Source organism: Triticum dicoccoides, chromosome 1A (genome assembly GCF_002162155.2).
Source record: "Triticum dicoccoides isolate Atlit2015 ecotype Zavitan chromosome 1A, WEW_v2.0, whole genome shotgun sequence".
Lineage (NCBI taxonomy): Eukaryota > Viridiplantae > Streptophyta > Magnoliopsida > Poales > Poaceae > Triticum > Triticum dicoccoides.
Window position 1 is genome coordinate 348,444,144 of NC_041380.1, and position 14,270 is coordinate 348,458,413.

Genomic DNA, 14,270 nt, shown 5'->3' on the forward strand with positions numbered 1-14,270 from the left:
TTAGGGCGTCAGGTAAGGCATCCAGTTCAGCGGGACATACGATCGATCGATCACATCCCGTTGATGATGAGAGATCTCGTAGGCCATTTAGCACAGTGGACGCAGTTATGGTCGTGGGCTTTCTTGGGCCGTGCTGAACGGGTCGTTAATTAGCGCCGAAAAGCTTGAGTTAACGTTGGCTCCCCGCGTGATCTTCTCCAACGACTTGCCTCGTTTCTCGGTTGTCAAGCCTCCAGTCGAGCCTCAACCAAGTCGAACTCACCGCGCACACACGTACTCGGCACTCGGCAGCACACAAGCCCTCCTCTCCTCTCCTCTCCTCTCTTCCGTTGCGTCTGCATGCACACTCCGCGGCTCGGCTTCCGCGGGCTGCAGCCTGCAGCCATGGACGCCCCCGCCGCGCCTCCAAGAAAGCTCTCGCCGCCCGCCGCGCCGCGAAGAAGGCTATCGCCGCCCGCCGCGCCACCAAGAAGGCTGTCGCCGCCAGCCGCACGGGCGCGGCCCGTGAACAAGAGCCCCCCGCATCCCCATCCCCCACCTCACCGTCGGCCGCCGACGCCGACGCCGCAGCGCAGCCACCTCCACGGGCAGCAGCAGCAGCACAAGCAGCAGACGTCCGCGTGGAGCGTCGGCTTCCTGAGCGCCTGGCTCTCGCAGCGCACCCCCGTGCTCGGCCTCCGCGCCTGGGTCCTCGTCGCCGCGGCCGCGGCCGCGGTCGTCCTCGCCGTCCTCGTGCTCACCGTCTGCCTCTGCCGCTGCCGGCGCCGGCGCCGGCGATGCCCTCGCGTCGCCCCGAGCCTGCACCACGGGGGCGCGTCCAGGTCCATGAAGCACCACCTGCATCAGGCGATGGCGGACAAGGACATCGTCGAGGAGTCCGTCCGCTGGCACCCGCCGCCTCCGTGCGAGCCGCCGTTCCAGCCGCCGATCGAGGTCATCAAGGCGGAGCAGAAGGCCCCGCTGATCAGGGTCGAGTCCGCGCGGACTAGCGGCGAGACGGCGACGAGCATCGCCGGGAGCGCGCGCGGTTGGAGCAGCGAGAGCGGCGGCGGCAGCGACGCGGAGGCCGACGCGTCGCAGCGCGGCTGGGGCCGCCGGTACACGCGCCGGGAGCTGGAGGAGGCCACCGACGGGTTCGCCGCCCAGAACGTGCTCGGGGAGGGCGGCTACGGGGTGGTCTACAAGGGTGTGCTACGGGACTCCACCCTCGTCGCCATCAAGAATCTGCACAACAACAGGTAAACCTCGTCCCGGAGCTCGAATTTTTCGGTGTCTCTCGAGTTTCTCCAATTGAATTTCAGGCAGCACATTGTTCAACCATTCGAATTTCTTGTCATTAGAAACGCGAAATGATGTCTTCCCTTGAATTCGTTACGAGGCGATCTGGATTGATTTCAAATGCAGAACTCCCGCTAGAACCGCACTCTTCTGTTTTTTGACGCTGAAATTTCTCACAGTTCCCGAGATGTGTGTGATCAGGAGAAGTGTTATTTTCTTGTTTAGTTGGGAGCAACAACTTTGTTTCAGGGCAGTTGTCAGATTTGAATGTTCAGTTCACGAGTACTACTCCGCAACCATGGCCGGTAGTAACTGCCTCCAGCGGCCTCCTGGGGCCCAAGATGTTCAAATTTCAAAACAGCGATCACCAACTGCTCCGTCCTTGGTTTCAGGGGCCAGGCCGAGAAAGATTTCAAGGTGGAGGTGGCGACGATCGGCCGGGTTCGGCACAAGAACTTGGTCAGTCTGCTCGGCTACTGCAGCGAGGGCGCCTGCAGGTAATGAGAAATGCAATGCCTAACTGCGCCACATTTCTCTGTCTGCCCTCTGTTGACATTGCTTAATTTGATCCCTGTCACTGCTTTGGTTGGATGGGCAGGATGCTGGTCTACGAGTACATGGAGAACAGTAACCTGGACAAGTGGCTGCACCATGAGGAGGGTGAGATTAGTCAGCTCAACTGGGACACAAGGATGCACATACTTCTCGGAACCGCTAAAGGGTACTGTAATTCTTCACTTTCGTATCGTCTCATATGTGATTGTTCAACAAAGCATGAATTAAAAATCTAAAATTAAGGTAGCCGATTAGGAGTAGAGAAGAAGTATGGCATGTTTGTAGATAACAAATTTTATGGACGCACTACATCACTGCTGCTAGTTGGCATGATTGGCAAGTGGTGTGTCACTCTGAAATCTGAATGCTGAAAACAACATCGCCAGTGCTACTCTTGCTTAAACGGCACATATGTCTTGAACACCGAAAGTCTGATACGCGTGCGCGGTGCACTATCTAGAACTGATGTGCATCTTGTACCTGAACTTCAGGCTGGCGTACCTTCACGAAGGGCTGGAGCCCAAGATCGTCCACCGAGACGTCAAATCCAGCAACATCCTCCTGGACGGGCAGTGGAACGCCAGGGTGTCGGACTTCGGGCTCGCCAAGCTCCTCTGCTCCGAGGCGTCCTACGTCACCACCCGCGTCATGGGCACCTTCGGGTCAGTCTCCACTAGATTTCCATGTCACCGTTCATTTACCTGGCCGCAGCTTAGCAATTCGCGTTGCAGGTACGTGGCGCCGGAGTACGCGCGGACCGGGATGCTGAACGAGAGGAGCGACGTGTACAGCTTCGGGGTGCTCGTCATGGAGATGATAACCGGCAGAACTCCGGTGGACTACACCAGGCCCACCGCGGAGGTCAGCTGTCCTACTCGCCGTCGTTTTCTTTCTTCTACCCGCGCACTTCGACCGGCATGCACTGCCAGTGCACTCTTCTCTGGTGGAAGTGGAACTGAACTTTCCGTGGTGACTCAGGTGAACTTGGTGGAGTGGCTGAAGCGCATGGTGGCGGAGAGGAGGGTGGAGGAGGTGCTGGACCCGACGCTGCCCGAGGCGCCGCCGTCCAAGGTGCTGAAGCGCGCCGTCCTCGCCGCGCTCCGGTGCGTCGACCCCGACAGCGGCCAGCGGCCCACCATGGGGCACGTGGTGCACATGCTCGAGGACGACCTCAGGTTCAGAGACGTATGTCGTCGTTGCCATACACCGCATTGACCCGCAGCTCCTGGTGTCAAGTGTCAACTCTTCATTTGCATCCGTATGCTCTATGCAGGAACTCCAACTTGCGCGGGGTCTGTCGGCCCACGCGTCGGCGTCGGCGTCGTCGGGGAGCTACGAGCGCGAGGAGTGAAGGGAACGCCATGGGCATGGACGGACGAACGGTGTGTTTCCTTCGCGTTCGCACACCACATGTTCTTGTACTGCAAGCTAGTCGATCGGACCTCTTTTCTTCTCCGGTTGTGTTTGTTTGCATGACAGCAATGACTCAATCAAACAGCCGGTGCATAATCAAGGCTAGCATTAGTACGAGGAGTACTTCACAACTTTATATGATCGACATAACGGAAGTGCATCTACGCTTCCACAATATTACCTGTGTCTCTACGGTTCGCTTTAGTTGTTGGATTCGGCTACAATAAAGAACCTCGTTCCAGCTCCAAGCTTGCGTGGTTGCCGTCATTCACAGCACTCATTACTCACTTCAGAAGTTCAGCCCGTACCTGCAGTAGGAGTTGCCATTGCGTCACTCTGACAGTGGGTCCCCGTGTCAAGCAGGACGCAAGAAAGAGATGCCTTCAAGTGAAGGCCGTCCGATGAGGTATGGACGTCAAACACGATCTCCAGAACACGGGAAGAGTGGAACTGTCGAACAGAAGATTCGGGCCTGAATCTGACGGTCAACCAGGACGCACGAAAGAGATGTCTCTTAGAGCCACGCCGGCCGGCCGGCCCAATTTTCGGCCGGCTGCCTAGCAGTCGTTCGATCTGAGAGTACATGGGCTGTTAGATCTCAGCTGTCTTCTCTTTTTTCTTTCCCTACCCTCCTTCGTCTCTAGCACGCTCATAGGGGTAGCGAACCGTCGACCAGACGACCTCGAAACACCGCTGGCTCGCACCGCTTGCTGTTCACGGCTCGCCGGTTGGACCACTGGTACCCCATGGCCCGCCCCTCTTATGCACCAAATCGGACCCAACAAAATAAATTGACCCGCCGGTCTGTGGAGTTCGTCACCGCTGTAGCTGTAGCTCCGCCGTGAAGCCATCGCAGTAGTCAGTTGCATCAATGGTGAGGTGTCGATTCCAGCTTTTTGTCGCTGGTCTCTGCTTGAAGCTTTTCAAATATAGTGTTGAAGCATTTCATCTCAACACTTGCAACTTTTTCGTTGTGTACTCGTGGAGTTGAAGCTTCTTTTTATTTCGTAGTGATATGATGAAACTTCTCTATTTCGCCTGTTGAAGCTTTTCCAAATATGGTTTGAACTTTCACATGAACGGGTGTAGCTTTTTTCAGTTGCACAGGTGATCCATCGAAACTTTTTTAAATTACGGTTGAAGCTTTCATATGGACAATTGTAGCTTTTATTAGTGCACGGTGTCCGGTTGAAACTTTATATACCCGCGGGTTGAAGCTTTCGAATCAAACGGTTGCAGCTTTTTGGGTCCTCGGTTGCAGCATCAATGGAGAAGCAAAGCTTTTAGGTTCATTTTGGGAGGAGATGGTTGTAGCAGTCACGCCGCCGTTGTTATAGCATTTTCCGTGGACGGTTCCAACATAGGAAACTGTGAGCAACAACTCGTGATGGCATATTCATGGCGGCTTTCCAACTCTCGCCGGGGCGAAAGGGACCTGTAGCCATGGGCAGTGGAAGAAGTGGGCGTGGGCGCTGAGGTTGGAGGCAGGGGACATACACAGGATTAGGGCTAGCCGGCGATGCAATCTAAAGGAGTAAGATGAGGAGCTGCTGAGGGGATCCGAAGAAAGAAGACGAGGAGTGGAGAGAAGGGGGTCGGGAGGAAGAAGACAGAGAAAGAAAAAAAGATAAGCACCCGAAAAAAATAAGTATAAGATGGACAGATGGTGCAGGGGTGAGATGTACGACAGCCTCTCTTTTTTTAACTAGATGTACGACAGGCTTGATCGTCAGGCTCGCGTGCGACCGGCCGAAGTTTCTAACCAGACGGCCGGGCACAAACGTTTTGACTATCTTTTGTGGGGCCGACACACGTGGCACCCAACCCAGGAAGGCATCGAGAATGCAGTTACGCGCCACCACTGACCACTGCCCATGGCGATAAGGCTATTACCACGAGGAAGCGGGAGAGCAGCTCGCCGCCTCCTACGAATCCACCGGCGGCGCGCATGGCCGCCTTGCTCCACGTAATGGCTCTCCAGCCCGCCCCTTACCCTCATCACCAACAGATGCACAGCCTATCCTCCACTTCCATCCTTTCACCACCTCGCGCGACGCCGTCCAGGCAACGACGAGCCCCGGCCCGGCGGCTACACGCGGCCGGCAACGGCAGCGGCGTCGGCACGCCAGCCGCGGACAGCACAGGAAACAAGAAGACGAGCCGCAAGGAGAAGCAGCGGCAGCAGCAGCGGGTGCGGGAGCGGGAGGAGCAGCAGCAGCTGCTGCTCCTGAAGGAGTCGCTCGTGGAGCCCGCCCGCGAGGAGGACGGCGGCGGCCGCGGCGACGACGAGCTGCCGCAGGTGGTGTTCGACCGCATCCTCCGGCGGATCCTGTTCACGGTGGGCGTCCCGATGGCGTCGGGCGTGGCGCTCCTCAACGTGTACGACGCGCTCAAGCGCGGCGGCGGGGCGGAGGTGCCGTCGTGGGTGCAGCTGCTCACCATCCTCCTCTCCTTCGGCACGTCGGCGCTCGGCATCGCCTACGGGACGCTGTCGGCGAGCTGGGACCCGGAGAAGGAAGGCTCGCTGCTCGGCGTCGACGAGGCCCGGACCAACTGGCCGGAGCTGTGGAAGGAAGAGATCGACAAGGATAACAAGTAGTAACTGTAAATAGACTAGATATTTTCTCCCCTGGAAATAGCAGTACGCTTGTTGTCGACACTTGATACTCGTACAGGCTACAACAGTGAAACTATGGAACAATTCGCAGTGGCTTTGCAAGGTCTCTGCAATAGGTAGAATGGCCAAAACTTAACACTTGGCAGGAAAATAAAGAAAACTGAGTGAACCCCCAGGCCAGCCAGAATACAACACTGATGAGTCAGTTGCTTTGGTTCTCCTAAAGCAGATGGATGGGTTATTTTGATCAATCGAGCCACCTGGTGACGCCATCTTCTTCGCTCACCGCTGCGAGGATCTCGATATAGACCTCCAATGCAGCCTACGCACAATTTAAACCACCATCAGGAAACAAAATATTACCAACAGAACTGTTTTTTTGAGTTAGTCATGGCGGTGGAAATTCCCGGTCCAGAACATTAACTGGTCCTGTTTTGCAATGAAAATGAAGATTGGCTATTGCCATTGGGACGAGGACGGATGTGCATCTTATAACTCTTAAATGTTGCTGTTATGTGCATAAAATGGTGATACACAAATGGGCATACCAAAGGATTTCTGTGGTTGACCAGTTTGCAGCACTCCAGTAAAGACCCTTCCAGCGTCCAGCTCTCCCAAACATCAAAAGCATGACTGGCAAATACGAGCTCCGCCTTCTTATTAACCTGAAAACAAGTTTAAAAGCGAGTTAAATATAGTAAATCGGCAATCTACATAAAGCATTTCACTTTCAATGCTGAAAATTATACAGGGATCGTGGAATGTAAGAACAAATCAGTGATTCTATTCATAAACTTCTTAAACCTCCTGCAATGGAATCGAGCATGGAGCGAGCACTTAACAACTATTCAAAGTAAATTCTCAAAACAAAAAGGTCAAACGGAAGAGTAGTACAAGATACACTAGTACTTGTTTTAAGCATACCGTGGAATCAAGTTGGTAATTTTCAACATGGAACAAAAAATAGGACAATGTGTAAAGCATAAAAAATGGTGTGACCATAGATGTCATTGCATCTAAAAATTACCAAGAGGTTCATGCACAGAAGAACACCGGTGCATAATCTTTTAATTTCACTACTAGTATTATATTCACCTCTCACCATATCTTCAGGGAACGAGTACTAACTGAAAAGGGTATTATTACCTGCAATAGTTTGCCCCCAGCAACAAAAGATCGCAATCCCATCGTATCCTGAAAGGTGTAAATCCTATCATAAGTACATGTATATGTAGTTGTACAAAAAAAAATACCTGACAGGTTAGGGAACAGCATAGAAAAAAGAGGGAGAGGGAGAGAGACAGAGGAAACCCGACTACCACCTTGTTTTTAAATGTGATTAGGAATTGAGCAGCAGGATCCCTCTTTGTAGCATTTGACACAACATCAAGATACCAGCCACCACCAGCAACTCTTTCTCTTGAAACATGAAAACCCGAATTATCTCTTGTCCTTAGGGCAACGACAAAGCCATCTTTAAGCCTCTCAGGAGGCTTTCTACCAAGCCCTGCAGGCAACTTATGTTCAGAAATTATTTCCATTGGAGATTCAGCAGAAGACCTGAGCTTATTTTTGGATTCCTCGGGGGAAGCAAATCGTGAACTGGAACTTAAGACTTGGTCCCGGCCACTCATCACAGTATCATCATCTCTTCGTGAAGAATAATTACTTCCGCTCTCCACAGTTGACAATTCATCCATTTTCTGTTGTGATCTGCGGCGCGCAGGTCTCTTTTTCCCTTTCTTTCCAGATCTGCTACGTCTTCCTTCTGATCTCAAACCAATACTTTGGGACTGCCCTGAAGCTTCAGGCACTTCAGGCTTGGAGATGGCTCTTCTCTTGTCACACTCTAGAGTTAGTTGGCTTTCATCTGTCTGCTGTTCACCATCGCAGACCCGCAAAGAGTGTTCATTTGCCTGTTTATATAGCTGATCATCTTCACATCCAACATCACTTATTGCTTCATCTTCATCGGAAATAGCATTGTTTGGAACAATGCCATCAAAGAAAAAGGATTGTAATATTGTGATTGCTTTCTCTCTGATTTCCATCCACACTTCTTCACTATAGTCTGCACTTCGAGGAAGAATTAACACGTTCGGCATCTCATGTACCTATTATTGAAGAAAAAACATAGTTAGTGCTTAATCAATTATTATTTTTGACAGAAAGACTGTAAGGGAACCCCCTACAGTATAATTGGTGCAACAAACCCAAATTGCAAGTACCATGCCTTGAACCTGGGTGGGTGGGAAGGCATCAACCCCTTCCCACCACTAGGCTATGCCTTTTCATTTTCCTTGCGGTAAAACATGCTCTTCTAGATATAATCATCTTGCCAAAATTCATAGTATAGTGACCATAGTCCAAGCGTAGGGCAAAAGAACTAAAGAGTGCATCAGTTGTGCATCTCTTGGAACCAGTAGGCAGGTCAATTAGCTAACTGTATAGTCTATACCTCTAGAAGAAAGTTTCCTACATATACTTACATCACTTGCACTATCTTCCTATCCTCACTGACGTATGTAGTTATGTTAATAAGGAGCGCCTTCCACAAGTGGTGAACTAGAAATGTAATACAGTGTCACGACATATCCTAGCAGAACTGAATCTTCTCATGGGAAAGAAACTGAAACTCAAAGAAGGTTTACTGGAAAGAAACTGAAACTCAAAGAAGGTTTGCTGGAAAGAAACTGCATCTCAAATAAGGCGTACTGAAAAGAAGAACAGATTATTCTATAGGAAGATATTTGGCTGTTTTTCATTTCAAACAGCCTTTTGGACAAAATTTAATTGTAACCAGATCTAAGTTTCATACCCATGCTTCCATCCATTGTGGACCTTCAGCGCCATCCAATGCACATCCAGCAATAGTCCCATCGAGCAAGAGTTGTTTCAGTGCACAGTCATCTATCAGCTGGCAGCTACTGGTATTGACTATGAAAGCTCCTGCAGGGCTCAAAAGATAGTCAATGAGAGACTATGATTGAAGAAAACCAGTAAGTCTGTCAAGGCCAAATATAAGGGGGAAACAGAATATGGAAATAGGAAGCAACTATCTTACCAGGTTTTATGTGCTGCAGACGCTCGGCACTAATTATGTTTGTTGTATCATTTGTTAACGCACAGTGAAGTGAAACAAGGTCACTTGCTGCCAATAAATCATTGAGAGTATCCATTCTTCTGGCGGAAGAAGGAAATACAATGGAAGGCCGCTTTGTTTTGCCCACACCCTTCACAAAATGTTTCACAGTTGGAAATCAGTGTGGTGCTTTAACTCTGGCACATACTTACATGGGGTACAATTTATTGTATGAAGAAACATAACAGCAGCTGAGAAATTCCTTGTGTAGATACTAATTCCGCCATGAAACATAAATTTATTTTCATGTGGTCATACTAACATAAACTACTTCGTCAGACAGCTTGTTGTGAAAAATTAAATTCAGTTTTTAGCTCTCAAGACAAGAAGATCAGATCACTCCTAAAAGGGCATACAGAATATCAAGAAAATTCAGACTGTCTGATCATCTTTACTGATTCTTATATTGAGGACTTGCTTTAGCATACAAATGCAGGAATGCAATGGTTTAACTTTAGCATACAAAAATAGGACGGTAATCTTACAAGATACACTCATAAGTCATAACTAGCAGGAGGGTAGAAGAACTAAATGCCAGAAATTTGATTACATATATATATACTTTATGAAACAAATGCTGGAAGTTAGCGAACAATTAGTAACTATGAAGTCTTCAAAACCACCCAAACTAGCAACGAACAAGAACCACAGAACAATGCTAGAGCTAAAAATTAACAGAAGAAAAGTAAGCTAACAAAATAATTTAACTGTAAAAACCTAGCAGCGCAGATCAGAGGTTTATAAGCGCAGAAATAGCGGATCCGGCACCTCGTAGAGCGGATCGAAGTAGAGCACGCTCATGCGGAAGGCGAGGCTGCGGGTGGCGAGGCATCGCGCGGCGGCGTTGACGCCGACGATGCCTAGCACGAGCCCACGGCAGCGCCGCATGCCGCGGCACAGCGGCTGGACGGAGCCGAGCCACCCGGCGGACGGCATGGAGGAGGACGCGTGCCCGGACAGCAGGTGGGTGCGGCGGAGGAGGCCGAGGAAGAGCGCCATGACGGTGTCCGCGATCTCCTCGGCGCGGTTGGCGTCGACGTGGACGAGGCGGAGGCCGAGCTCCGCGGCCGCTGCGGCGTCCGCGGCGCGGTCGGGGGATCCCAAGCAGAGCAGCAGCTGCCACGGCCGGAGCCGGCGCTGCGCGGCGCGCGGGAGGAAGGCGAGCGAGGTGAGGAGCACGGCCGCGGCGGCCTCGACGTGGCCAGAGGCGAGCGCGGAGAGCGGCGCGTGCTCCACGGCCGCCGCGCCGGCCAGCGCGTCCCGCTCCACCGACGGGTCCTCGAGGCAGTTCAGCGTCACCACCAGCGGCTGCCCGCCGCCGGCGGCGGTGGCGGCGGTCGCCGGCACGGGATGGGCCGGGCCGCGCAACATGTTTGGGCCGACTCCGCTGCAGAGTTGCTCGCTTGTCGGATCAGAACGTGGAGCAGAGGACACTCCGCTACAGTCTACAGCAGCGAGGCGCGGTCTCTGGGCGTTTTGGATTTTGGTGCTCCGAGTCGCGAACTCGCGATCTCCACGGCTAAACGCACGAGCAGAGAGATGAGTGGGGGAATGCGCTTGCTCGTCAACGGTCTGTGCTGTGCACGGGGATCGCTGCTATGAAAAAACTCAATACGCAAGTGACAGCATTGGCCATTCGGGTTGGATAACATGCTTCCATCCTAAAAAAGGGCAGATAATAATGCCGCCGATGGATTCAAGAGTCAAACGATTTTCGGTGTTTTACCCTTAAAAAAGGATTTCCTTAAGAATTTTGTATATTTGTTGTTTGAGATAAATGTGAAATCAACCTTGAATTCGTACACGAAGTCTGAATCAAACCCTAATCTTAAAATCCCTTAAACTGGCACCATGTCCTTTCTAATCCCGGTTGATCCCGATCAATTTTCACAGAAAGCTCATTTGGGCTCCAGGATTGCTTACATGGCGCGCGTACGAGGCAGAATTCAGCGTTATCTTGCCTGCACTAGAGCTTGATGGTGACATAGTGTTCAACGTTGGTCACCTCCTGGTGCTCGACACTTTTGTATTGCCGTTGGCGAGAAGCGCGCAGGACAGGGGGACGGGTAGAGACGCGTCGGTCCGAGCACCTACAGCCCTCGGCAGTCAGCATGCTACTGGAGCATGGTGACTGCCCTTCCGTCGGAGTGGCATTGAGCCAAACACCATGTGTCCCAAATAAACCACTGATCCGGCATTGAGCTAGTACTTCTTGGCGAAATACAAGGTGGAGAGATGGAATTTGAGGCAATGGCGCAACTCTCAAAGCCTGCCGATGACTCGAGGGTGGAACCGAGCTGTGGAGCTCATCACCGTGGAGCAGCATCACCGTGAAGCTCATCTCCACCTTCTCCCACACTCTCAATGACTCGGGGGTGGAACTAAGCTGCTCATTCATGCTCGAAAGAGTCTAGCAACAATGACGCTGGAGCAGTTCTGCAGTGCCTTCGGTTTCGACAACCAAGGAGTTCTCAACACTAGGGGCACACCGGTTGCTGACGCATTGGGTTTGTGGGAACTCATCTCCATCAAGGACGAACATGACCTCTCCGGAAAGAAGGTATCGAGCATCCAAAACCCCGTCATTCACTACTTCATGATTTTCCTTGCCAACACTATTTTTGGTAGGGAAAACATAGCGGGCATGTCGAGCTATGGCATGTGTGTGCTGCACACGGTACTCCACCCCAATTACTGTTGGGGAACGTAGTAATTTCAAAAAAAAATCCTACTCACACGTAAGATCATGGTGATGCATAGCAACGAGATGGAAGAGTATCGTCCACGTACCCTCGTAGACCGTAAGCGGAAGTGTTATGAGAACACGGTTGATGTAGTCGGACGTCTTCACGATCCGACCGACCCAAGTACTGAACGCACGGCACCTCCGAGTTCAGCACACGTTTAGCTCGATGACGTCCCACGAACTCCGATCCAGCAGAGCGTGACGGGAGAGTTCCGTCAGCACGACGGCGTGATGACGGTGATGATGTTGCTAGCGACGCAGGGTTTCGCCTAAGCACCGCTACGATATGATTGAGGTGGATTATGGTGGAGGGGGGCACCGCACACGGCTAAGGGATCAATGATCAACTTGTGTGTTCTAGGGTGCCCCGCTGCCCCCATATATAAAGGAGCAAGGGGGGAGGCCGGCCGGCCCTCCTAGGGCGCGCCAGGAGGAGGGGTCCTCCTCCTAGTAGGAGTAGGACTCCCCTTTCCTACTCCTACTAGGAGGAGGAAAGGAAGGGGGAAGGGGAGAAGGAAGGAGAGGGAGGAAAGGAGGAAAGGGGGGCCGGCTCCCTAGTCCAATTCTGTTTGGGCTAGGGGGGCCGCGCGCCCTGCCTCCTCTCTTCCACCACTTGGCCCATGAGGCCCAATACTTCTTCCTCGTATTCCCGTAACTCCCAGGTACTCCGAAAAATACCCGAATCACTCGGAACCTTTCCGATGTCTGAATATAGTCATCCAATATATCGATCTTTACGTCTCGACCATTTCGAGACTCCTCATCATGTCCCCGATCTCATCCGGGACTCCGAACTACCTTCGGTACATCAAATCACATAAACTCATAATACTGATCGTCACCAAACGTTAAGTGTGCGGACCCTACGGGTTCGAGAACTATGTAGACATGACTGAGACACGTCTCCGGTCAATAACCAATAGCGGAACCTGGATGTTCATATAGGCTCCTACATATTCTACGAAGATCTTTACCGGTCAAACCGCATAACACCATACGTTGTTCCCTTTGTCATCGGTATGTTACTTGCCCAAGATTCGATCATCGGTATCTTAATACCTAGTTCAATCTTGTTACCGGTGAGTCTCTTTACTCGTTCCGTAATGCACTATCCCGCAACTAACTCATTAGTTGCATTGCTTGCAAGGCTTATAGTGATGTGCATTACCGATAGGGCCCAGAGATACCTCTCCGACAATCGGAGTGACAAATCCTAATCTCGATCTATGACAACTCAACAAGTACCATCGAAGACACCTGTAGAGCACCTTTATAATCACCCAGTTATGTTGTGACGTTTGGTAGCACACAAAGTGTTCCTTCGGTAATCGGGAGTTGCATAATCTCATAGTCATAGGAACATGTATAAGTCATGAAGAAAGCAATAGCAGTAAACTAAAATGATCAAGTGCTAAGCTAACGGAATGGGTCAAGTCAATCACATCATTCTCCTAATGATGTGACTCCGTTTATCAAATGACAACTCATGTCCATGGTTAGGAAACATAACCATCTTTGATCAACGAGCTAGTCAAGTAGAGGCATACTAGTGACACTTTGTTTGTCTATGTATTCACACATGTATTATGTTTCCTGTTAATACAATCCTAGCATGAATAATAAACATTTATCATGAAATGAGGAAATAAATAATAACTTTATTATTGCCTCTAGGTCATATTTCCTTCAGTCTCCCACTTGCACTAGAGTCAATAATCTAGTTCACATCTCCATGTGACTAATACCCAAAGGGTTTACTAGAGTCAATAATCTAGTTCACATTGCTATGTGATTAACACCCAAAGAGTGATCATGTTTTGCTTGTGAGAGAAGTTTAGCCTATGGGTCTGCAACATTCAGATCCGTATGTATTTCGCAAATTTCTATGTCTGCAATGCTCTGCACGGAGCTACTCTAGCTAATTGCCACTACTTTCAATATGTATCCAGATCAAGACTTAGAGTCATCTAGATCGATGTAAAAAGCTTGCATCAACGTAACTCTTTACGACGAACGATTTTATCACCTCCATAACTGAGAAATATTTCCTTAGTCCTCTAAGGATAATTTTGACCGTTGTCCACTTTGTTGGCACCTTTAGGATCGACAAAACCTTCTGGTTGCATCATATACAACTCTTCTTTTAAGAAATCCATGAAGGAATACGGTTTTGACATCCATTTGCCAGATTTCATAAAATGCGACAACTGCTAACATGATTCAGACAGACTTTTAAGCATCGATACGAGTGAGAAAATATCATCGTAGTCAACACCTTGAACTTGTCGAAAACTTTTTGCGACAATTTGAGCTTTGTAGATAGTAACACTACTATCAACGTCCATCTTCCTCTTGAAGATCCATTTATTCTTAATGACTCACCGATCATCGGGCAAGTCAATCAAAGTCCATACTTTCTTCTCATACATGGACCTCATCTCAGATTTCATGGCCTCAAGCCATTTCGCGGAATCTGGGCTCATCATCGCTTCATCATAGTTCGTAGGTTCGTCATGGTC

General features: G+C 50.5%; 3 protein-coding genes across 4 annotated transcripts; 2 read left to right on the forward strand and 1 right to left on the reverse strand.

Annotated features, from left to right (window-relative positions):
- The first annotated feature begins 200 nt into the window (after window positions 1-200).
- LOC119272216 (probable serine/threonine-protein kinase At1g01540) lies at window positions 201-3,479 on the forward strand. Of its 2 annotated transcripts, XM_037553758.1 has the most exons (7): window positions 201-1,238; window positions 1,671-1,775; window positions 1,877-1,999; window positions 2,325-2,495; window positions 2,565-2,694; window positions 2,812-3,018; window positions 3,107-3,479. In XM_037553758.1, the coding sequence occupies exons 1-7, from the start codon at window positions 340-342 to the stop codon at window positions 3,182-3,184; spliced, it is 1,713 nt and encodes a 570-aa protein (XP_037409655.1). In that variant the 5' UTR covers window positions 201-339; the 3' UTR covers window positions 3,185-3,479. The 2 variants fall into 2 exon arrangements, with proteins under 2 accessions (XP_037409655.1, XP_037409648.1); XM_037553751.1 differs by having other exon boundaries at window positions 2,325-2,694.
- Window positions 3,480-5,092: 1,613 nt separating this feature from the next.
- Window positions 5,093-5,955, forward strand: LOC119272243 (protein PAM68, chloroplastic-like). Its single transcript, XM_037553770.1, has one exon. It carries the CDS (start codon window positions 5,195-5,197, stop codon window positions 5,843-5,845), a length of 651 nt encoding a protein of 216 aa, XP_037409667.1. The 5' UTR covers window positions 5,093-5,194; the 3' UTR covers window positions 5,846-5,955.
- On the reverse strand, window positions 5,841-10,567 carry LOC119272235 (C-terminal binding protein AN-like). Its single transcript, XM_037553765.1, has 7 exons — window positions 9,774-10,567; window positions 8,928-9,096; window positions 8,682-8,812; window positions 7,186-7,977; window positions 7,010-7,057; window positions 6,412-6,528; window positions 5,841-6,185 (listed from the first exon to the last, which is right to left on the reverse strand). The coding sequence occupies exons 1-7, from the start codon at window positions 10,374-10,376 to the stop codon at window positions 6,111-6,113; spliced, it is 1,935 nt and encodes a 644-aa protein (XP_037409662.1). The 5' UTR covers window positions 10,377-10,567; the 3' UTR covers window positions 5,841-6,110.
- Between the last annotated feature and the right edge of the window lie 3,703 nt (window positions 10,568-14,270).

Excerpts from the sequence above, each read along its gene's own strand:
- LOC119272216 (XM_037553751.1), top strand. The coding sequence starts at position 340 with ATGCACACTCCGCGGCTCGGCTTCCGCGGGCTGCAGCCTGCAGCCATG. Across the intron at positions 1,776-1,876 it reads TGCAGCGAGGGCGCCTGCAG|GATGCTGGTCTACGAGTACA; the intron begins GTAATGAGAAAT and ends TTGGATGGGCAG. Across the intron at positions 2,000-2,324 it reads CTTCTCGGAACCGCTAAAGG|GCTGGCGTACCTTCACGAAG; the intron begins GTACTGTAATTC and ends CCTGAACTTCAG.
- LOC119272243 (XM_037553770.1), top strand. The coding sequence starts at position 5,195 with ATGGCCGCCTTGCTCCACGTAATGGCTCTCCAGCCCGCCCCTTACCCT.
- LOC119272235 (XM_037553765.1), bottom strand. The coding sequence starts at position 10,376 with ATGTTGCGCGGCCCGGCCCATCCCGTGCCGGCGACCGCCGCCACCGCC. Across the intron at positions 7,058-7,185 it reads TAATCACATTTAAAAACAAG|GATACGATGGGATTGCGATC; the intron begins GTGGTAGTCGGG and ends TACACCTTTCAG. Across the intron at positions 6,186-6,411 it reads TCAACCACAGAAATCCTTTG|GCTGCATTGGAGGTCTATAT; the intron begins GTATGCCCATTT and ends AATTGTGCGTAG.